General features: G+C 42.2%; 7 protein-coding genes across 11 annotated transcripts; 3 read left to right on the forward strand and 4 right to left on the reverse strand.

Moving 5' to 3' along the window:
* Positions 1-59: 59 nt before the first annotated feature.
* On the reverse strand, positions 60-1,229 carry LOC6579775 (transmembrane protein 177). 2 transcript variants are annotated; one of them, XM_002005618.4, is made up of 3 exons: positions 1,016-1,229; positions 496-952; positions 60-432 (listed from the first exon to the last, which is right to left on the reverse strand). In XM_002005618.4, the coding sequence occupies exons 1-3, from the start codon at positions 1,180-1,182 to the stop codon at positions 97-99; spliced, it is 960 nt and encodes a 319-aa protein (XP_002005654.1). In that variant the 5' UTR covers positions 1,183-1,229; the 3' UTR covers positions 60-96. The 2 variants fall into 2 exon arrangements, with proteins under 2 accessions (XP_002005654.1, XP_015019351.1); XM_015163865.3 differs by having other exon boundaries at positions 1,012-1,093.
* A 107-nt stretch (positions 1,230-1,336) lies between these two features.
* On the reverse strand, positions 1,337-3,105 carry LOC6579776 (U3 small nucleolar RNA-interacting protein 2). Its single transcript, XM_002005619.4, has 5 exons — positions 2,969-3,105; positions 2,105-2,901; positions 1,855-2,052; positions 1,650-1,786; positions 1,337-1,588 (listed from the first exon to the last, which is right to left on the reverse strand). Exons 1-5 carry the CDS (start codon positions 3,029-3,031, stop codon positions 1,344-1,346), a joined length of 1,440 nt encoding a protein of 479 aa, XP_002005655.1. The 5' UTR covers positions 3,032-3,105; the 3' UTR covers positions 1,337-1,343.
* A 390-nt stretch (positions 3,106-3,495) lies between these two features.
* LOC6579777 lies at positions 3,496-14,887 on the reverse strand. 3 transcript variants are annotated; one of them, XM_032729689.2, is made up of 12 exons: positions 14,724-14,887; positions 13,880-14,145; positions 12,027-12,152; positions 11,733-11,951; positions 11,339-11,665; positions 10,505-11,270; positions 8,222-8,468; positions 8,044-8,158; positions 7,866-7,974; positions 5,370-7,805; positions 4,828-5,304; positions 3,496-4,755 (listed from the first exon to the last, which is right to left on the reverse strand). In XM_032729689.2, exons 2-12 carry the CDS (start codon positions 14,060-14,062, stop codon positions 3,935-3,937), a joined length of 5,826 nt encoding a protein of 1,941 aa, XP_032585580.1. In that variant the 5' UTR covers positions 14,063-14,145; positions 14,724-14,887; the 3' UTR covers positions 3,496-3,934. The 3 variants fall into 3 exon arrangements, with proteins under 3 accessions (XP_032585580.1, XP_032585579.1, XP_032585578.1); XM_032729688.2 differs by having other exon boundaries at positions 8,222-8,483; XM_032729687.2 differs by having other exon boundaries at positions 8,222-8,801.
* A 97-nt stretch (positions 14,888-14,984) lies between these two features.
* LOC6579778 (WASH complex subunit 1) lies at positions 14,985-16,780 on the forward strand. Its single transcript, XM_002005621.4, has one exon. It carries the CDS (start codon positions 15,092-15,094, stop codon positions 16,679-16,681), a length of 1,590 nt encoding a protein of 529 aa, XP_002005657.1. The 5' UTR covers positions 14,985-15,091; the 3' UTR covers positions 16,682-16,780.
* A 182-nt stretch (positions 16,781-16,962) lies between these two features.
* Positions 16,963-17,434, forward strand: LOC6579779 (protein LTO1 homolog). Its single transcript, XM_002005622.4, has one exon. The coding sequence runs from the start codon at positions 17,012-17,014 to the stop codon at positions 17,432-17,434; it is 423 nt and encodes a 140-aa protein (XP_002005658.1). The 5' UTR covers positions 16,963-17,011.
* Positions 17,435-17,447: 13 nt separating this feature from the next.
* LOC6579780 (methyltransferase-like protein 25) lies at positions 17,448-19,742 on the forward strand. 2 transcript variants are annotated; one of them, XM_044010735.1, is made up of 4 exons: positions 17,448-17,834; positions 17,905-18,102; positions 18,689-19,593; positions 19,627-19,742. In XM_044010735.1, exons 1-3 carry the CDS (start codon positions 17,448-17,450, stop codon positions 19,589-19,591), a joined length of 1,488 nt encoding a protein of 495 aa, XP_043866670.1. In that variant the 3' UTR covers positions 19,592-19,593; positions 19,627-19,742. The 2 variants fall into 2 exon arrangements, with proteins under 2 accessions (XP_043866670.1, XP_043866671.1); XM_044010736.1 differs by lacking the exons at positions 17,448-17,834; positions 17,905-18,102 and adding an exon at positions 18,432-18,617 and having other exon boundaries at positions 18,689-19,742.
* On the reverse strand, positions 18,111-18,451 carry LOC6579781 (small nuclear ribonucleoprotein F). Its single transcript, XM_002005624.4, has one exon. It carries the CDS (start codon positions 18,449-18,451, stop codon positions 18,185-18,187), a length of 267 nt encoding a protein of 88 aa, XP_002005660.1. The 3' UTR covers positions 18,111-18,184.
* Positions 19,743-19,748: the final 6 nt, after the last annotated feature.

Raw genomic sequence — 19,748 nt, forward strand, 5'->3', positions numbered from 1 at the left:
GCACAATGCTGCGACTTCCCAATCAGAGCAGTCTAATAAGTAATATAAACAACTAGTAATTAATGAAACAAATAGTTTATTATATAACAACATTATTTATTGCGTCGCCGTTGCCGTCGACTCTGTTTGCATCTGCTGCCATTTCTCCTCGAAGAAGGATTTGCGTGCCGTCAGCGGCATTGATTTCTGGCGCAGCATATAGTTCTCGTTGCCCATAGCCGTATAGGTATCATCTCCAATGAGATTTCGTAGTGCAATATTTTTCTTTAGATGCTTATCGTAATAACTAATGCCGGCGGCTACAAATTCTGGTCCAAGCGTGGCAAGTTGTTTGTCAATCGTCGCATCGTCGGTTACTTGGTTGAAGTCCTTCATAAATGACCAACTGCCCAAGCCAAATAAGCCCAGAATGTTGTACATAACAAAGCGGATCTGCGAAGGCAAAATCAAAGAATTAATAAAAATGGTGTGAGGTTAAGCCGCTAAACAACTTACACTGCCATGGCGCGCAAACAACTTAAGACGTAGATTCAAAAAGTGTCCAACCGTATAGACCATGAAGAAGCTTAAGCTGGGGAAAATGGAGTTTAGAAGAACGCGATGCGTTTGCAGTTGGAGAATTGCTTTGCACAGTCCAAAAACCTGCTCATCCTCGGTCAACACAATTGCTTGCTCTAACAATTTACCACTCTCCGAGCTCCAATCGATTTGACGATCTCGAAAGCGTATGTCCGCGCGCTTGATCTCTCCAATACTGTTATAGCCATAATTTACGGGTATTCCCAAAACAGCACCAAAGCGAAGTTTCGTTGTGCCTGCTTGAAACAGATCGAAACCGAACACGGTAAATGGCTTGACAAACTGCCGTTCATGCTTCTCCAATTGCAGTTTATCCATTGCCTGTTCTATACGTTGCAGAACTGCTGGCGGCACCTCACGTTCAATGCCATTTCTATATGAATAAGAAAAATATTTGTTGAACATGTGTCCCATGAATCATCACTTGCTCACCTACTGATAGCATTGCACAAAGTCGCGGTAATATTTCAGTCCAAATGTGTGTGGCACAAAGTTGGCCAAAAATAGACCGACTGTGGTTGTGCCTGCTGCATAGAAAACCACTTTACGTCCAGTTTCTGTCTTAAAAAAGGAGAAAACTCCTCCGCCGGGTTTCTTTTGCATGTTTGCCTGTTTTGTAACCACAACGTATCGACCAACCGCCACTGGAATTGATTCTAAACATCGAAGTAGAAATTATACTCATAAATGAGGTACTTATCGATTATTCGTATAATGTTCCGATATCTATTGGCGCAGTCTTCGAATAATAGTTTGATTAGTGTTTACTGTTCTTTTTTATTCACGTTACTCGACTTAAGATCAATTACAACTACATTATTTTTCGCAGCTTTGAGCCGCCACCAACGTCCCAAGCGATGTTCCTGACCAACAGCCACATAAAGCTTGCTGCCATCCGCATTGAAAGTGAGGGCATTTATAAAGCCAGTTATTGGTATGCTTAGAATCTGCTGCAATTTACGAGCATTTGGATTGCTTTGCCATAGTCGGACGCAGCCGTCGCAAGAACCTAAAATACAAAAAATAAAGAATTATTTTGAATCCTAATAAATATAAGTCTGCAGTTGCACCTGTTGCTACTAAATCTGTATTGACGACTACGGCAATCGCTGTTATCCAGTTAGCTACATCATTGTCGCCCTTGCCATGAGCCAATTGCGTTGTACTAATTGGTTTCTTCTTCAATGCACTCCACAGACTAACCGCACTGTCGTAATCATAAATAAAATATGCGTAAGTAAAACGTTCTCCCTTTGTCTAAAATTTTATACTTACCCATCTACTCCGCCGGATACAAAATGTTCATCATTAATAAATTTAACGCACTCAATGCCATCCTTGTGCCCATTATAAATCAATTGCGACTCTTCTGTAATCTTCCAAATACGCAAAGAGCAATCCGAGCCCCCTGCAGTTATGGCCCGTTCCCGACTCAATGCATCGATGCTCGTAACAGCAGTTTGATGACCAAATCTGTAATGAAATGTTATTAGACAAAACTTTAAATTAGTTATAAATTACTTACAAGCTCTCAACGTATGCCATTTCATCCACTGACCAGATCTTAACGGAACGATCTTTTGCAGCAGAGTAAAGCTCGTGGGTGCCTTTGCGAAAGACGAGACCCGTGACATTATCTCGATGACCTTTAAACGTTTGCATGTGCTTCATCTTCTGTGGGCACCAGATTTGTATATTAACTCCGCCCTCAGCTAATGCCATGTACTTCATGTCGCTTGACAGGCAAATGGCTATAACATGTGATCTCCGTTTCTTCGTGGTTTCGGGCTCCTCACGATGCGGCAGTACATCACCTTTCTCTAACACTTTACCACTCTCCGTGCACCATTTGAGTACATATTGCGACTTCGCCCCCGTGTACAGGAGCTTCCCATCCGCACTAAGGGAAAGCGCGCAGATTGGACTATGGTGAAGCTTGTGCTTTAGTACATTTTTAATTGTACATGATTTAAGATCGGCGGCAATCGTGCGTCGCAGACGCCCCACACTATCCAAATACTCCGTTTGTAGGCGTTGTTCTACACTCTGGCTTAATTCTTGTTGCTCGGCACGTTCCGCTTCTTGTTTTTCAATCTCCGCTAGATATTCTTTCGCCAGTCTTAAGCGTTTATCCTGGGCCGTTTCTTGTTCTTCATCTTCGTCGGCGGAAAATGCCAAGGTATTTCCATTATATTCTTCATCATCATCACTTGCAATCTCCTCATCGTCTACCTTGGCTCGACGTTGCTTTTTTGGCCCAGGAACTGCATTTTGTGTTTTCTTGCCCGGTTTGGCGTTGCCTTTTGCTTTTGTTGCATTAAGCTGAAATTATTTTTATTATTTACTGCATTCAATGTATGTATATCCTCATTTTCCTTTTATAGCTTACTTTTCGCTTTTTGTTGGCAGCCACTTTGGCAGCGCCTGGTTTCAGAAAAAACGATGAGGACATGTTATAAACTATATATTCTAAAATAAAATGTAAACGCTAAATGGCCCCACGTGCATAGTACAGCGCGCTTGGTATTTTTTAGTTCATATTGGACGCAACAGCTGACTGTCACGTGTAAAAAGGTGATGGCTATGTCATCATGTACCGATTGGGTTTCATAGCACTAATCTAAACACCCGCTCTTTGCTTCGATTTAAATTAAAAATTTATCCCTTGGTGAATGGTTAACATTCATTTAATAAAAGTAGAAATAATTATATTTATTTATTCCCGGGAATTTGTTTTAAAAAACAAATTGAATCCATTATCTTAATTTTCTTTCCAATTTGAATAATATAAAAAAATAAATAAAACCACAGTTTTTTTTAGTGTTATTGCCTGTTTATTGAAATAACTAAGTATTTTAAACATAATTAAAAATATATATTGATTTTTATATAAAAATGAATTAAATCAAAAGTGGGTTGAATTCAGTATTCATTTATTGTTTCAAATTCAGCAAACGCACATTACATGAATAATAATGAGGGACCAAGCTCTGATTTGTATAACTGAATAAATATTTTGACCCGAGTGTTTAAAAATTATCACAAATTATGTATACGTTCTCTTAAAGTTGTGTGTAAAAATTTTCTTTTTATTTTGCATTTATGTATCCTTGTAAAAATAAATTAAGTGTTGCGCGCTCTGTATAGGTTGATGTAAGTGGGAAGGGGTTTCGTACGTGTTGGGGATGCCTATAGAGAACCGCAAAAAGATGCGCCTATATTGGCGCCTCTGTAAATTGCCTAAAACTAAGTAACGTTCTAAATTAAAATTGTAAGATTGCTAATTATATAGAAAAACACACATGAAGTGAGATTAGGAATAATATGCATGTGCCCTATCACTCTCTCTTCCTTTCTACATGATCGAGCACAGGCCCGAAGTTTCGATGCCATTTTGAACTTTCTTCGTTTTCTTCAGCGTCACCTGTCGCAGCGCCGGCTTCAGTTCGATCACAGGCTCCGGCTCAGCTTCGACTGCAGCGGATGGTGGTGGGGTATTCGACCTTTGAATTGCCGTTCCCAAACCGCTGACAGTTGCTGGCTGGGATGCTGCTGATGCCGCCGCTGCTGTTGTTGCTGCTGCTGCAGGCACACGCGAACTGTTGCTGCTGTTGTTGTTGCTGTTGCTGCTGCTGCTGCTGCCGTAGCTGCTTCCAATTACGGAAATGCTACTTATGTTGGCAGGCGGCGCATTTGTGCTGCTGTTGCTGCTGCTGCTGGTGGCAATCTTCGGAACAAACGTGTTGCCTCCACACAGCACAGGAATAGTGGAAATTGTTTGAATGGAATTTTGCTGTTGCTGCTGCTGCTGCTGTTGTTGTTGCTGATCGGCATTTCCAGTGGCGCCAATGACGCTTATAGCCGACACTTGAGAGTCCGTTGTTGTTGTTGTTGAGGCACTATTATGACTATTACTACTTGTATTCTTAGTGATATTTATTTTTATTTTATTAACTATGCTAGCCAAAGGTAACGCCGGTGCCGGCCCCGCTGCACTTAAATTATGCGTCTCCTGCGGATTCTCACCATTAAAATCGGCCTCGCTGCTGGCTGCTGCAGCAACTGGCTCCAGTTCCAGCTCATCGTCATTGGCTGGCAATGAGAGAGATGTCACCGAGGCTGGACGCTCCAGCGTAGCTGGCGATGCAGTCGAATCGATGGTATGGGTTAATGTTTCTAATCGAGAGATATCAGTTGAGATTATATACATAGATATATATATATATATATAGAGAGATGGCTACTTACCGCTACTTAATATGGATATCTCATCTTCTGGCAGCGGAAGCAATTGTACTACTGTGCCCACATCCTCAAAGCCATCATCATCCTCTTCGTCGTCATCCTTCGGCTCTTCTTTGATTTTCACATTGAGCATCGGCACTGGCTCCTTTTCCACATAGTTGTCCAGATCGGTAAAGGGAATGTTTGGCTCCTGTATTTCCACATCTGATTCATTGGCGTTCTCTGACACTTTTTGATGATGCTCGTTATGAAGCTGCTGCTCATTCGATTGCTGCTGTTGTTTATCTTCCTGTTCGCTGCTTGTTGGCTTCTCCTTGGACAGCTCTGTCTCTGGTTCGGTTGTCGTAGCGACGGGCACATATTCATCATCGTCGTCATCGACAATCTCTGTAACACTCGGCTCCTCATTGGGCAGCACAATGACATCATCATCATCATCATCGTCGGCCAGCACCGTGCTGGATGTCTTCTTGACATCATCTAAGGATATGATTAGCACTATTAGTTACTTTAATGAACTTGCTTAGACATTCATTTGTGCTTACCCGATTCATCTTCCAGCTTGATCAGCGTATCCATGGCGTTGTCATCGCTAGCATTTAGCATATCCACATCTTCATTTGCTGTCGTGTCGTTATCAACAACTGGAGGTGGATTGAGCGAAGCTTTGTAGTCCTCGTAGCATAGTGGATGATAGATCTTGTCGTCTACGCGTATGGCTGAGCGTAGATGCCATTCCTCCAGCTCTTCGTTGTAGAACTGCTCGAATTTCTCGTGGCACATATCACAGCCGCGATCCACATCTGTCGGACCGGCTGCACAGCTGGGAACAGGTGAATTTAGCGAACGTTGCTGGGACACCTCATCGATGGCATCAGGTCCCAATTGTTGGCCCTGAGATTCGAGGAAATTCCTTTCTCTTTCTTCCACATCTTCAATTTCCTCGTATTGCTTCCAATCATTGAGATCATAGTACCAACGCCTCGACGTTGGCTTGCGTGTCGAATCGCGCTCCCTTCGATTCTGACGGAAATGCCAATCCAAATGCTGACTATACTTGATGGTTTGCTCCGGTGGGAAGCGCACGCCACAGCTGCTGCACTGCATGCCCAAATACAGGGTGGCTATCACAGCCGCCTGACGTGTCTTAATTGTCTCGGGCTTCGTCAGATCAATGCGCTTGATGGGCTCGAGAGGTGCGACTGCAGGCACAGCTGCTGCAGGTGTTGCAGCTACAACAGGCGCCACAGTTGCTGCTGGTGCAACAGTTGTTGCTGTCGCCTCTTTGCTAGAGTTGGAATTCGTATCCAAAGCAGGTACGTTAACTGTGCTGCTGTTGCTGGTGGTGCCCGCAATTATGCCCGAAGAGACGAGCTTCTGGAAGAGCTCGTCAATGTTGAGATTGCTTAGAGCAGCTGCTGCTGCCTCAGGCAAAGGAACAACAGGAGCAGTATTTGTTGGCACGCCGACAGCTGCAACAGCTGCTGGCTGCTCGGGCGTTGCTACTGCGGCGGCTGGTACAGTTGGCAACCCAGCCACTGGCAGTGGTGGCGGTTGTGGTGGTTCCGCTGGAGCCTCAGTCTTAATGTATACCATATCTTGAACGTGGGTCTTGCCCGCCTGCACGCCCTTGGGCAGCGTGCCAAAGCGTATGAAGCAATTGCGTCCTCCATTCAATTTCATGCTCTTAGGCAGTCCCCCATATTCCAGCTTCTGCAGCTGTCCATCTAGCAATGCATAAAGGAAACTATCCACGAATTGGAGCGAGTGCTGCTCGGCGCCCAAATGGAACGTCTGCTGGCGGCCATCGAGGAACAGCGGCACAATTGTGTGTGCATCGACAATCATGTTGATTTTGCCCACAACTAAATCTCGACGCACACGACCGATGTCCACATTTGGCGGCGGTCCCTCCGCCTTCAGCACATGCAACTTATTGCCGATGGGCAGCGAAACGGGTGGTCCACCAAAGTAGATCTCATACCAATGATCATCGATGTACAGCTCCCGAGAGGGGTGTCCGAAACGAATGCGATGCAGCTGCCCATCCAACTGAAAGGGTTTGTAGTCATCATTGAAGCTGAGCGCCAGCGGCTGCTCGTTGTGATCAATGTAGATGGCACGCTGTCCGTTCTGGAAGCCGATCTCATGCGGCTCATCGCCATCCATAAATATGATTGCCACCTGATTATAGAAACGTATCTCCTTAGTTCCGCCATCGATCGTAATGCTGCGCACCATATCTGCCATGGGATTGTCCAGTGAATTAATGGCTTTGGTTATGTTAACCGTTGGGACTGGCGGCAGTGTTAGCATGGCGGGTGGTTGCGGTGGTGGTGGCACGACGGCTTGTGCCATAACTAACGGCGGATGCTGCCAAGGCATGCCACGAAAACCAACATTTCCACCGCCTGCCACCGCATTTCGTTTTACATTGTTGTTATTGTTGTTGTTTTGAGCTAATTGCCAGGCGGCTCGCTGTGCTGCAGCTGGATCCACCTGCTCGCCCCATTTGCTGGGCTTGCGTCGCTTGCCATCGCGCTTGTTCTTCAGCTGCTTAGCAGGCGGCGGCTGCTGCTGCTGCTGTTGCTGTGGCTTGTCGACAATCGGCAACAGTTGCTGCTGCTGCTGCGGCTCGCCATCGCTACGCGGCGAACTGGACGCGTGATTCTCATTGCCCTTCAGTTTGGGTATGCGCTTTCGCAACACAGCATCTCGCGCTGCGTTTCGCTCCAGGTCCTCATCATCGACAGCCGCTTCGCGTCGCCGGTCCTTCCTGCCAGTCTCATTCAAAACCACAACCTTGCTAACTAGCTCCTTGTATTGCTCCGGATTTATGGCATTATTCTCGAACATTTCCTGTGCCTGACTTAGTATCGTACGCATCTTTTCGTCGTGCGCCTCCTGTGAGTCATCGCTCATTTTCAGCTCTGACGACAGCTGCTTGAGACGTTGAGTCACGGGATAATCTTTTGATTTGTCTGACAAATAAAATATCTAAAATAATTTGGCAACTGATGTGAATTTGAGGAATTACTTACCCGGCTTAGCCTGCTGCTTATTGCTGTGACGCGCGGTCTTGGCCAATTTGGCACGCAACTCATCTAATGTCGGTTTCTTCGCGGGCGACAAAGGCGACTTGTTAATTTGCTAAACACGAAGAATAGAGATTTAGTTGATAGTTACGTTAGTTAAATGAGTTAAGCTTTAATTGCTCACCTTGTTGGCCTCCCAGTTGTCCATGGAATCATCCTCGACAACAATCACGTTGCCCGGCGCAAGAATACTTGGAGCCAGCTCTCGACGCAAGTCCACATCTTCGCTGCCAAAGAGGCTGCAATAACAGAAATATTTATATATTTAATCGAAATTCAGTTGCGGCTATGGCTGCACTTACGCATCCAGTTTGGCGGATTTACTGCGCTTCTGCTGCGGCTGCTGCAGCTTATCCTCATCCTCATCCGTGTCCGCATTTGCCGGCATCTGGGTAGCCGAGCGCTTCTCGCCAGCTGAGTGCGTCAGAAGTTCCGCTGAACCCGGCGCCGGAGACGATTGCCTAATGCTGGCCGGGATCATGGCTGTAGTTGCTGCTGCTGCTGCAGCGATTGCTGTTGATGGTGGTGCTGCTGCTGTCAGCAGTGTTGCTGTTGATAAATGCGCTGTAGATTTTTCTAATTTATTAAACGGTTTTTGTATTTTGAACGACACTTTTGTGGGCAATTTGGAGGAAGAAGTGTTGCTCGTTGCGTTGGAGGCGCTGCTAGCAATTTTTGTTGTGCTGCTGGTGTTGTTGCTGTTCTCGTTGCTGTTGTTGCCGCTGTCTGCAATCGTTGCTGCAATTGTTCTAGCCGTGCCGAGTGATATGGAAGGGGCCGGCGGCGTTGCTGGCCTTACGGCAGCCGCCATGCTGGCCAATTTGGCAAAGGGCCGCAAATCGACGTCCTTGCTAGATGCATCTAAATGCGGTGAACGTGGCCCTGGTTCAAGTAGTGTGAAATGTGTATCTAGAAATTTGTATTTTATGCTTCCACAAAAAACAAAGAGTTCTTACGAAAATTATAAAAGGGGCTGGGCACAGCCCTAAAAAAAAAGACTAGCAAAATGAAAAGAACTAAATAGGAAAGGGGTTTGAATAAAATCAATAAAAAAAAAAAAATAACATAAGAGTTTTTAAATTGCGTAATATAAAGAACAAAAGTGGATCATCAACATACACCAGGCACAGCAATTGAGCTAGAAAAATTAGTGGAAAATTATGAACAAAATAATAATAATAAAAAATAAAACTATTCAATTATATTTCCGTTAAGGAAACGGGTTAGACTAAATAAGAAAATATATAAATACGTGGGTTCTTAAAAAGTGCCGTTCTACAAATACAAAAATAAATAATAATAGTAATAAAATAACATATAATATATATACATATTTGGCAAGATGTATATCTTGTATTATAATACAACTACAAAATACGCTTTAATCAATTATTCTTCGTTTTATAAAATATTTACGTTTAAAAATATTTAAGTTTTGCTTAGGATTTCTTTTGTTTCTTTTAGACTTTTTACAACAAATTAAAGCTGGAGTCTTTATTTAATCTTAGTTTTATCAAAACTGATATGGAGCATATATCATAGTTTTTCTTTTTGTTTTTATCAGTTTACATTTTTTATCACACGATTTTCTCATTTTTTACAATTTCACAAAGTAAATATACTTAAAATTACAACAAAAGGCGGCACCTGGCTGGTTTTTATTTTGCATTAATTAAAACAACTGGAATGCAAAAGGTTTTCACAACGCATTTTTTATTATATTTGTTCTTTAGTTCTTGTTTTGGTTTTTGGTTTGTTTATTTTTCTTTTCTTTTCTTTTTTTTGTAATATTAAATTTGAACTTTATCGTTATTTGTTCTTATGTATTAATTAAGAAATTGCATAAATCTTATAGGCTTATATAGTTTCGTTTAAAATTTTGGAAATATTAAATTAATTTAATTATCTCAGTTTTATCAAATAATCGCAACGAGTGAAAAAAGCTCACCAAACAACGCCTACGAAAAGGAAAGTTGGAAGAACAAACTCAGAACGACAGGATAGGTGACAACCCTTAGAGTTACCATCAAAGCTTTTCAAGCAAAGTGCAAAGTTGAAAAAAAAAAAAAAAGAAAAGTAATTCTTGCAATTTCCTAGTTATATGAATGAGATCTGTTTATGTATGAGATCTTGATATTATTGATTACATTAAAACTATATATTTGAATGAGAAAATATTTAAAATTAGAATTGAAACTAATAGAGATTCAAGTAGCTTTTGATAGTTATTTGCAATGAAGTCATTATATGATTCCAGCAAAAGCTTGAATCGTTCACCTCTAAAATGGATTATATTGACTTCAATAACTGACTTGTAAATTTGTAATTAATTGCACTTTGCTATTTATTTCTGTAGCATGGGAGGGATCAACTGTAGTTTCGTAGCAGTTTTCCAATGAGATCAACACTTAACACTCAATATACCAACCCCAACCTGACCCCTTGATAGTCCCTGCTGTTAAGCCCTTGGTGCCGCCAATTTGGTTTGTAATTTGTGCATAATTCAACTACTTTGTCATTTGTATTGCTAACGACTTGGCTGTTGGCTAACAAGTGTGAGATTAGAATTAAAAATTGTTTCTTACGTTTCTCTAAATCATTTGCTGGAGCTGCTGTTGCTGTCGCTGCTGCTGCTGGTAAAGCTGGAACAACCACTGATGATATCGCTGCTGTTGCCTTCGTTGTTGGCTCTGGCGATTTGCTGCGCTCCACGCTGCGCATGTCCACATCCCTGTATATTGGTGAGCGACTGCGTGAACGCGTGCTCCTCGCGCCACTTGATTTCGAGCGACTCATGGATTTGTGTGAGGCATTGCGCTTCGATTTGGTTGGCGAGCTTGCAGGCGAGCTGCTCTTGCGTTTGCTGTGGCTTGATGGTGAGCTGCCATTATGGGAATACTCTTTGCTCGATGAATGCTTGTCACGTGAGCTAGACGAGCGTTTGACAGGCGAGCTACTACTATTCTTGTGTCTAAACTCTGAGCCAGAGGACGAGCTTGATGCCGTTGAGCTCTTTGACTCGCTGCGTTTGCGACTGCTGCTGGAGCTGTGGTGATTGTTGCTGCTGCTGCTGCTGCTGTTGCTGGGTTTGGAGGAACGATTGCTGCTACTGCCGCCTGAGTTGCGCAACGGAGATTTGCTACGTGAACGACTAGATTTATGCACTGAAGAGGAGGACGAAGAGTTGCCGCCTTTGTGACTGTCCAGACGTGGATCTAGTGCACGCATGGGCGCTGCCATTGGGGCTGACTGTTGCGGCTGCATCTGACGGGCCAGTCGAGGATCACGCTGACGCACAGAATTGAGCATAGCTGGATTGATTGGATGCACCTTTGGCTTGTTGACAAACGGCTGTAAATATTAAACAAAAATAGATTCAGTATACAGTATATTCTAATATGTTTAAGCATAATCCTTACAGGTTGGCCAACTACTGGAGCAATAGGCGCAACTGGACGCACAAGTCGCATTCCGCTAGGATAGTTAGGCGGAGGCACGCTAGTCTCCATGCCTGGTGGCCGTAGCATAGCTGGTGGAGCAGGCATGCCAGCTGTCATGGGCGTTACAGCTATTGCATCAGCTGCTTGACTTAGTTGGCGCTCCTGCTCCTTTAAATGCATTTTGGTCTGCTCCAATTCAAGTTCCAGCTTGCGCTTCTTCAGCTCCAGCAGCTCCCGTGTTTTCGCCTGCAATATTTCCTCCATGTCGCTAGGCAGAGCCGAGTTTACAGGCATAGACACCATGCCCTACGAAAGAAAATTTATTTAATTAGCTACTTAACTAGTCTTACAATTTGGTTCGTATAATGCTTACAGTTTTGAGAAAATCAGGATTGACATGTATGGCGGGATTAACGTGTATTTTATTAGGTTGGCTTGGTTTCGCCGTAATGGGCCAATTGTTATCCAAACGCTTGACCTTAACATCCAGGGCATACATCTTAGATGCAGGAAACACATCATTCCACGTTTGCCGCAACAAATACATGCGTTCACGCACTTTCTCCAGCACCTGGGATGGCGAATGTTGTACCTAAAGATCAGAAATTAGAAAGGATATTTAGCTCTGATGAATATTGCTTTTACATTTGTTGCTGACTTGACTTACCGATTCAAAGGCGTTGAGAAATATATTGACTATGCATTGCCCAAACAGCTGCACGTAGCTGCTTTTCACATTCTTAATTATCGAATCAATTAAATATAGTATGGGTAATTTGAATTCGGGCGGCACCTGTTTGATTTGGTAAGATAGGTAAGAATATAAAAATAGAGAATAAGTTTCTACAACGTCGCTAGCGAAGTGTTTCGACACAGATTGAGGAGCCACACCAGCATCAACAACTTCAGTTCAGTTCAGTCCTTGGCTCACGACTGACGATCATAGAGAGAAAAGAAAACAACGATGACGACGACGACAACGGCAGCTGCTGGACACAAATGCATCTCCATGTTGAAGGTGAGGGGGCAGTTGAGCAATAGAAAAAAAAAAAACAGAAAACAAAAAGAACTACGTAACCCAAGGTAAAGAAAAGCCTTTAACTCACTATACAGACGACTTTTAAGAAACAGTTCCAATCGCATTATATTCACATATGTTTCCACAGTGGAAAAAATGTTGTATAAATTTGCGTTATACGAATATATCTCAAATTTATTCGAAACTTTGCTCAACTTGGTTGAAAACAAAACCTTTGATAATTCTAATATTAAGAAAATATAAACGTATTCTAATATATGAAATACAAAATCTAGATTTTCTGGGTCAGGTTTTAAAATTGTAAATATATTGTATCTACAAATTAATTAAAATATGTATGCCGTTTACTTTACAAGTTGAATACATTACTGATTTGTTTTGCCTCAGTGTTTCCTTTTTGCCAAATTGTTTTTTTTTTTTTTTTTTTTAAATCTCTTAATTTGTCTTCTTTTGCTGCGTGTAGGTATTTATTTGTTGTTATATAATATTTATATTGTTTTTTCTTTGTTGATATTACATTTTGAATCAATGTTTTATACTTGTATAAAATAAAAGACAACTTGATGACAATTGTTTAAGTATTTTCTCTTTTATTGGAATTTTCTTTTCGATTTCTTTGTGTATTTTGTATCAAGGTATCGAGGAAAAAGAAGAATAGAAATATAGTAAACGTCTTACCTTGTAGTGGATAAATCAGTCTCTGCTTAAAACCCAAATATAAATGTATCAAATTGAGCTACGATATTTCTTTAAAGTTTAAACAACAAGATCAATCGAGATTGTTCTGTTAAAAATACAGCTATCTATTGCCTCATTGGTTAAACTTTAAAATGTGGCTTATACAAAGCGTATGCAGTTGGGGTAATATCAAAGAAAGTTATATATCAATTATATTACAATCTTTTCGTTGGCATGCCCACATCGCTTAACACAAAAGCCTGAAGGTAAAACAAAAGCCATCGATAACTTTAAAAGTAATTTATGCCCTAAATGTTGTAAATTAATCATTCTTAATCTCGGTTGCCATTTGATTTACAAGTATACTACTTGTTATTTTTAATAACATAGAATTTATCTATCTTCGTTAAATATGAAATCTTGCTTGTGGCTCGATTGCAATATCAATATATACAAATTGTCCACATTTCAGATATTTTAAATAACATTTAAACGAAATAGTTTTCTTTTGTAAATATTCAAGTGGCAATCGAGCTCTTTGTTTACACAGTTCCTGTCATCGATGGCTTTTCAACTTAAGGTCTTTCGTGGTTTCCCTAACTGCAACTAACACACACTTTGGACATGGAGATCATGTGTTAACACAACTGCCGTGTAAACGGCGGTATCGGCGACGGATGTACGTAGGACTCTTTTTGCATATATGTGTGTATGTTTCAATATGTCTGATATATGTGTTCGAGTGTGTGTCTCTCTTTCTGTGTGTTGTGGCTGTTTTAATTAATTATGCTTTATTTGTTAACCTGGCTGATGTGATATTCCACCACGCGCACAATGACATGGGCATAGTTAATATTTTCCTCGGCGAGCATGGTGAGCATATTGATGAGTGGCTTGCTATTGCAATTTAAATCCGTTAGACTAGATAAATATTCTTCGCCAATACGGCGTGCATCCTCTGGATACGATTGCAGTATATGCTCCATATTTGCAGCCGGCTCCTCTTGATCTCCTGTGGTTACCCTGTTGTAATCCGTGTCACGATTTACAATAAATTGCAATTGTTAAGCTGCAAGTGAAGAGAATTAAAAAACCAAATTATGATTTATCGATATTTCAGTGAATACAAATTTCCGCAACATCCCTACTCATGTGGTTACACACATATCTAAATACTCGAGTTAGTATGCATATACTATGTATATAAATATTATAATTGTTGATGTGGCTTTGCAGTCATAGCAAAATAAAAAACAATACACATGTAAACAACCACACGCCAACCAACTAAATATATTTATATCACATACATATGCAACTGTTCATGGGCGAACAATAAATACACGGGCAACGGGGCTAGGGGAAGTTTTTTCTTAGCAAATATTCAAAATGGCGGCCAGCAGGCATACAAACACGCATTTTTTCACTTTTGCAAAAACACCAAGTTCTTTAACAAATTCAATATTTAATCGATTTGAAACGCACACGTCTGCCAAATAGATACTTTTGGTATTGATTTTTTTACTGAAATCTCGACTTTTTATCTTTTTCCTACATTTTGTTGAAAAGCCACGTTTATACAAAACACACGCACACGTTTATCTTCACAACGCAATTTAAACGATAAATATAAGCTGGCAAACATACCTGTTTTAATAATACATTTGTACACTTCGTTTAACGCACTTGAATGCAGTGAAAAATAATTATTGAGCACTTTTTAAACTAAAACAAAATCAGCCTTTGACAACTTTTTCACGTAACAACTGCGATAATCTGATGAGTGTGCACTAGTGATGTGAGCTACGATTGATTGCCATACTTTGACGCATAAATGCGTCAGATATCGATAGGTAAAATAGTATCGATATGGGTACACAACGCGCAAGTTGGCAGCACCATAAGTTCTCGCACAACCAGCTGTTGATTGGATAGGGTCAACAAAGGGGCGATAGAAATCGCCAACAGCTAAATGCAAGTCGTTAATCTCTCACTATATCCACAAATAAAGAAAAATGGACGAAAGCGAAACTTATGTGCACAGCGCCTACCAGGTATCGATAATTCCGACTGATCTACATCACGAGGAAACAATAATCAGAGCAGCACAGTCGCTCGACTGTCTAAACAAAACAATCAACTCAATTTTTGGCCGCATCGATGCTCGGTTAGAAAAAAATGGTGCCAAGGTTCAGCATATAAATGAGCGTGTCATGCGTGCCCAGGCTAAAATTAATGCACTTGTTGGCTCCAAGAAATCCATCAAAATCTTTGCGCCCGCCCGGTTTCCAGGCCACGGTATCTTAAACAACATACCTGCAACCTTTCCGGCCGTGGCCAAAGAGTCAATGGATGTTCCTACACCAACACAAAAACATTCAACAACAGCGATATCAGAACGTCGTCAACGCAATCGCAATGCTGACTCAGCGAGTGATTCGAACAGTGCCGTGGATATCGACGCCGTGTTCTTTCATGTGCGTGGCGAGGAGCAGCAAGAGACGCCGCTTATCACAGAACGTCAGCTCACAAACAGCGTCGCAGGTTTGGGTCCATTGCCGCCAGCTAAATCAGTGCCTGCAGTTTTGCGCTTCAATACCAATGAATTCGCCTATGGCAGTGATGATCTAAATGCCTGGAAGCGGAACTTGCCTCCGCAGAACCATAAACGAGATGTCAACAATAAGCCAAAGCCCACCCAGTTATTGGCACCGGCGCCCCACTCGCTGGCACATGGCACCACCAAGCTAACCACACCAGCTGGGGACTTGCGCTATACGCCCGCAGCGTTGGCGGCACCGGCTATCGACGTGCCATTGGACTTACCAGATTTGCCAGGCATCGCGAATGACTTGCAGTATGTACCGGTCGAGGAGAAGACACCCATTGCACCATCGCATCAATTTGTCGATTTACCCGACTTGCCCGAGTTGACTGAACTGAGTGAAAAGTTAGATGTTGTTCCTGATAACATGGTTGTAACTGTGCAGGCAATAGCAGCGCAGACGCACATGACCAGGAGATCTTATACTGGAACTGTACCACCAGCTGCGCAATGTGCTCCACCACCACCTCCGCCGCCCCCACCACCACCGCCGCCGCCACCGCCACCACCACCCTCCCAAACAACTGCCAAACTGTCTTCTGATGGCGCCGTCAAACCCATCTCCCCATCCTTGGAGACACCTTTAAACATACCCGAATCGCGGGCACCACCACCAGATGATCCTCGATCTGAGCTGATGGCTGCCATACGCAATGCTGGGGGTGCACATGGTGGACGCTTGCGTTCGTCAGCTGCAGCGCCCGTCAATCCAAATGGAGACGCAGATGCTGTGGGCAAACAAAATGCAACAAGCCGATCCAGAGCAGGAGGTAGTGCAACCAGTGGAGGTGATCTGATGGCGGACCTGCACAATAAGCTTATGCTGCGACGTAAGGGAATCTCAGGCAATCCAAATCCGGTGGAGCAATCTGGGAACCCAATGTTGTTGCAACTGTCAAAAATAATTGCAGCACCAATGGAGAAAAGCAAAAGTTCCATGTCCAGCGACGAGGGCAATTCCGATGATGATGATGATGCTGATGCAGATGCTTGGGAGTAGAACCAAATTAATTAGAATTAAATTAATTCCAGCTATATGTGTGCCTTGCTTTAAGCATTAGACAAAATTATTAAACTGTTTTGGGCAGATCGAGCATAACAACTGAGTAACTATTTTTGTAATGTAAAGTGCTGCAAAGCGCGTAAGGTTTTCAGTTTCATATTGGAAACTATCGTTAAAATTGCATGAAATTGAAGGCTATTATATATGAAAGTTGGACAAGCATTGGCAAAAGCTAGTGCTGTAAAGATATTAATTTAGTTTCTTCTTAAAGCGGATTTTATCGATAAGCTTGTATCGATAATTGAATAAGGAAAACACATTGAAACTATGTCCGGCGATTCGCGAGATATTAATGACTTGTTTGATGATATAGTGCTGACTGAGGAAAAACACGCACGTCAGGGCTACGCTGAAGGTATCAGTGACGGTCGAGCTCAGGGTAATCAGGAGGGCTACCAACTTGGCTACGCTCAAGGCGTTCAACTTGGCGAGGAACTGGGCGGCATTTACGGCCAAGTGGTGGCCCAACAGCAGTTACCACATACGGAAAAGTTGCAGCGCACGTTGCAACAGCTACGGCAGCTTATTGAAGAGTTTCCACGTCAAAACGATCCCGAGCAAGACATCATTGGCGCTGTGGAACACATTCGGAACACGCATCGGCGACTGTGCGCTTTGCTGGGCACTAAAAAGGGGACTGTTTCGGAAACTGAACGCCCAACGCAAGAGCGCAAAGATTACAGTTTCTAGAAGAACTAACAAGATGGCACATATAGGAGTGGGACAGCTACAGTGTCGACTCGATGAGTTAATAAAATACTTGACGCCGTACATGTCATTAGTTAATTGCCACATGGTTAACTACCTAACGGATGACTATTGGAATGAATTTGTGCCTCAGTCATTAAGAGCTGAGCTTCCAACAGCTGTGGACGTACAACAAGCCATAGAAATATTATTTTCGAATGACTCAACTGATTTGCAACAGTTTCCAGCACTTGCTCAATTTTTGGAAATTAGTAAGCGCCAACGCTTGTCCAGTACCACAGAGCTATTGACCAGTGTTGAGCAACTAGACCACCTGCTGAATGCTCAAATGCAAACTCAGCTTAACATTAAAGAATTTATGAGCGCTAAGAAGTGCCATGAGGTAGGTATGAAGTCATTATGAAAAGAACAGCGGCTTTAAAAACCTTACAAACATATAAACAAATCTACAGGTGGAGCTAACTGCGGCCTTGGTAAACAAGCTCGTAAAGAGTATAATAGACGAATCCAATTGCTATATTGTTGATGCTGGGGATGGCAAAGGATACCTCTCGTCGAGATTAAGTCTAGAGTATGGCCTTTCGGTTCTTGGAATAGATGCTAATGAGTCAAACACTAAAAATGCCCTTTCACGAGATAGTAAATTACAGGTATGTGCTTAAAGATAAATACACTTTATTTCATTTCATTAATTTTTTGGTCACTTAATGCTAAGTTGTACTGAGAGTTGGTTTAATCTCGCATCTCGCCCTCCTCATCGTCATCTTCCATGCCTTTGATGTAGAGTACATTGTTGCAGCGTATCAGCACTTCGCCTAGATTGCCCGTAACGGAGCCTTCGATAACTTCCTCTGTGTTTGCCAGTTGCATGTTCATGTAGCCATCGACTGAGACTAGAAATCCCTTGTATTCCTGTCCCCATTTTAGTTTAACAAGCACGGGCTTTCCGGTCAGACCATTTAGAAATGGTTTAGGATTAATGGGCATGCCAGCTGACATTTTGTTTGATTGTTTATTTTTATGCGAGTTGTGGAATGAAAATAGAAAAACGCGTATTTATTTGCCGGCTAAAACGTTTTCGCGTCGTGCATGCAGCAATAAGAAGAAGAATGACAGCTGCGAAACGGGGTGGCAGAAACATATATCGATATATCGATTCATGCATGTGAGGTATTCAGACAATCGGTAATTTACTTGCGCTAATCAACACTATTTTTGTTTCCAATTTTGAATTAGCGCGCCTGGAATGGCTTAACAGAACGCGCTGAGATTCTAAACCAAGGAAAAACACCACCAAGACGCGGTAAAAAGTCTCCCACTAAGGAAACACATATAAATACCCCCACAAATAAATATAAAACAACTTCGATTTACATAACCACCGAACTAAACTTGAGCGATTTAATTAAGGAACATTTTAAGGATGAGTTACAAGTTGTTGATCCGCGCATATGCCTTACCGGCCTTCACACCTGTGGCAATCTTGCCGCCACTTGCTTACAGGTCTTTCATGCTCAAAATAATTGCCGTGTGCTGTGTAATGTGGGTTGCTGCTATCATTTATTGAACGAGCGCTACTCGGAACAAGAATTCTTTGGGAATAAGGCATTGATGAAGCAATCAACGGATTATGGATTCCCTATGAGTCGGTATCTTCAAGAACGCAAAGTAAAACTGGGTCGAAATGCCCGTATGCTAGCCGCACAATCCATTGAGCGCACCTTGTCAGCCAAGGAGCTGCCTAACATTTCGCTCTACTATCGCGCACTACTCGAGGTTCTGGTCTGCAGCCATGCTCCCGATTTAAAGAACTCCCTGCAGGTGGGCAAAGTACAAAAATTTAATAATTTTATTGAATATGTGCAAAAGTGTTCAAAGAAGCTAAATGCTCCATGGCTGGCTGAGGTCAAAGAAGATGAACTGGAAGCCTTGCTGCAGCAGCACGAATCAGATAGACATTATCTATCGCTTTTTTATCTGCTGCGCATGTCATTTGCACCGGTGGTGGAAAGCCTAATTCTTCTCGATCGATTGCTCTACCTCAAGGAACTGGGCTACACGCACAGCTATTTAATTGATCTGTTCGATGCTGTCATATCACCACGACACTATGCAGTGGTTGCATTCAAGGAAAGCTAGATTCGACAGTGAATTTGAAATTTGCGTGTGCTAATCTAATATATATATTTATATAATAAATGTACGAGGGTAGTCTAAACAATTATGATATTTGAATATGTGCGTACAATTTGAAAAACATATTTTAAAATAAGCAAAATTGTATTTTTTTGAGAAA

This window comes from Drosophila mojavensis, unplaced genomic scaffold, assembly GCF_018153725.1.
Source record: "Drosophila mojavensis isolate 15081-1352.22 unplaced genomic scaffold, ASM1815372v1 contig_80, whole genome shotgun sequence".
NCBI classification, from domain to species: domain Eukaryota; kingdom Metazoa; phylum Arthropoda; class Insecta; order Diptera; family Drosophilidae; genus Drosophila; species Drosophila mojavensis.

What these genes read in the sequence shown, in the direction of transcription:
- LOC6579775 (XM_002005618.4), bottom strand. Translation starts at nt 1,182, where the DNA reads ATGCAAAAGAAACCCGGCGGAGGAGTTTTCTCCTTTTTTAAGACAGAA. An exon ending in GACTTTGTGCAATGCTATCA is followed by an intron (nt 953 to 1,015) that starts GTAGGTGAGCAA and finishes TTATTCATATAG; the next exon opens with AAATGGCATTGAACGTGAGG. An exon ending in TGTTTGCGCGCCATGGCAGT is followed by an intron (nt 433 to 495) that starts GTAAGTTGTTTA and finishes TTGCCTTCGCAG; the next exon opens with ATCCGCTTTGTTATGTACAA.
- LOC6579776 (XM_002005619.4), bottom strand. Translation starts at nt 3,031, where the DNA reads ATGTCCTCATCGTTTTTTCTGAAACCAGGCGCTGCCAAAGTGGCTGCC. An exon ending in CTGCCAACAAAAAGCGAAAA is followed by an intron (nt 2,902 to 2,968) that starts GTAAGCTATAAA and finishes AAATAATTTCAG; the next exon opens with CTTAATGCAACAAAAGCAAA. An exon ending in ATGGCATACGTTGAGAGCTT is followed by an intron (nt 2,053 to 2,104) that starts GTAAGTAATTTA and finishes ATTTCATTACAG; the next exon opens with ATTTGGTCATCAAACTGCTG.
- LOC6579777 (XM_032729687.2), bottom strand. Translation starts at nt 14,062, where the DNA reads ATGGAGCATATACTGCAATCGTATCCAGAGGATGCACGCCGTATTGGC. An exon ending in CAAGCTGGAAGATGAATCGG is followed by an intron (nt 5,305 to 5,369) that starts GTAAGCACAAAT and finishes TCATATCCTTAG; the next exon opens with ATGATGTCAAGAAGACATCC. An exon ending in GATATCCATATTAAGTAGCG is followed by an intron (nt 4,756 to 4,827) that starts GTAAGTAGCCAT and finishes TCTCTCGATTAG; the next exon opens with AAACATTAACCCATACCATC.
- LOC6579778 (XM_002005621.4), top strand. Translation starts at nt 15,092, where the DNA reads ATGGACGAAAGCGAAACTTATGTGCACAGCGCCTACCAGGTATCGATA.
- LOC6579779 (XM_002005622.4), top strand. Translation starts at nt 17,012, where the DNA reads ATGTCCGGCGATTCGCGAGATATTAATGACTTGTTTGATGATATAGTG.
- LOC6579780 (XM_044010735.1), top strand. Translation starts at nt 17,448, where the DNA reads ATGGCACATATAGGAGTGGGACAGCTACAGTGTCGACTCGATGAGTTA. An exon ending in GCGCTAAGAAGTGCCATGAG is followed by an intron (nt 17,835 to 17,904) that starts GTAGGTATGAAG and finishes ACAAATCTACAG; the next exon opens with GTGGAGCTAACTGCGGCCTT. An exon ending in CACGAGATAGTAAATTACAG is followed by an intron (nt 18,103 to 18,688) that starts GTATGTGCTTAA and finishes ATTTTGAATTAG; the next exon opens with CGCGCCTGGAATGGCTTAAC.
- LOC6579781 (XM_002005624.4), bottom strand. Translation starts at nt 18,451, where the DNA reads ATGTCAGCTGGCATGCCCATTAATCCTAAACCATTTCTAAATGGTCTG.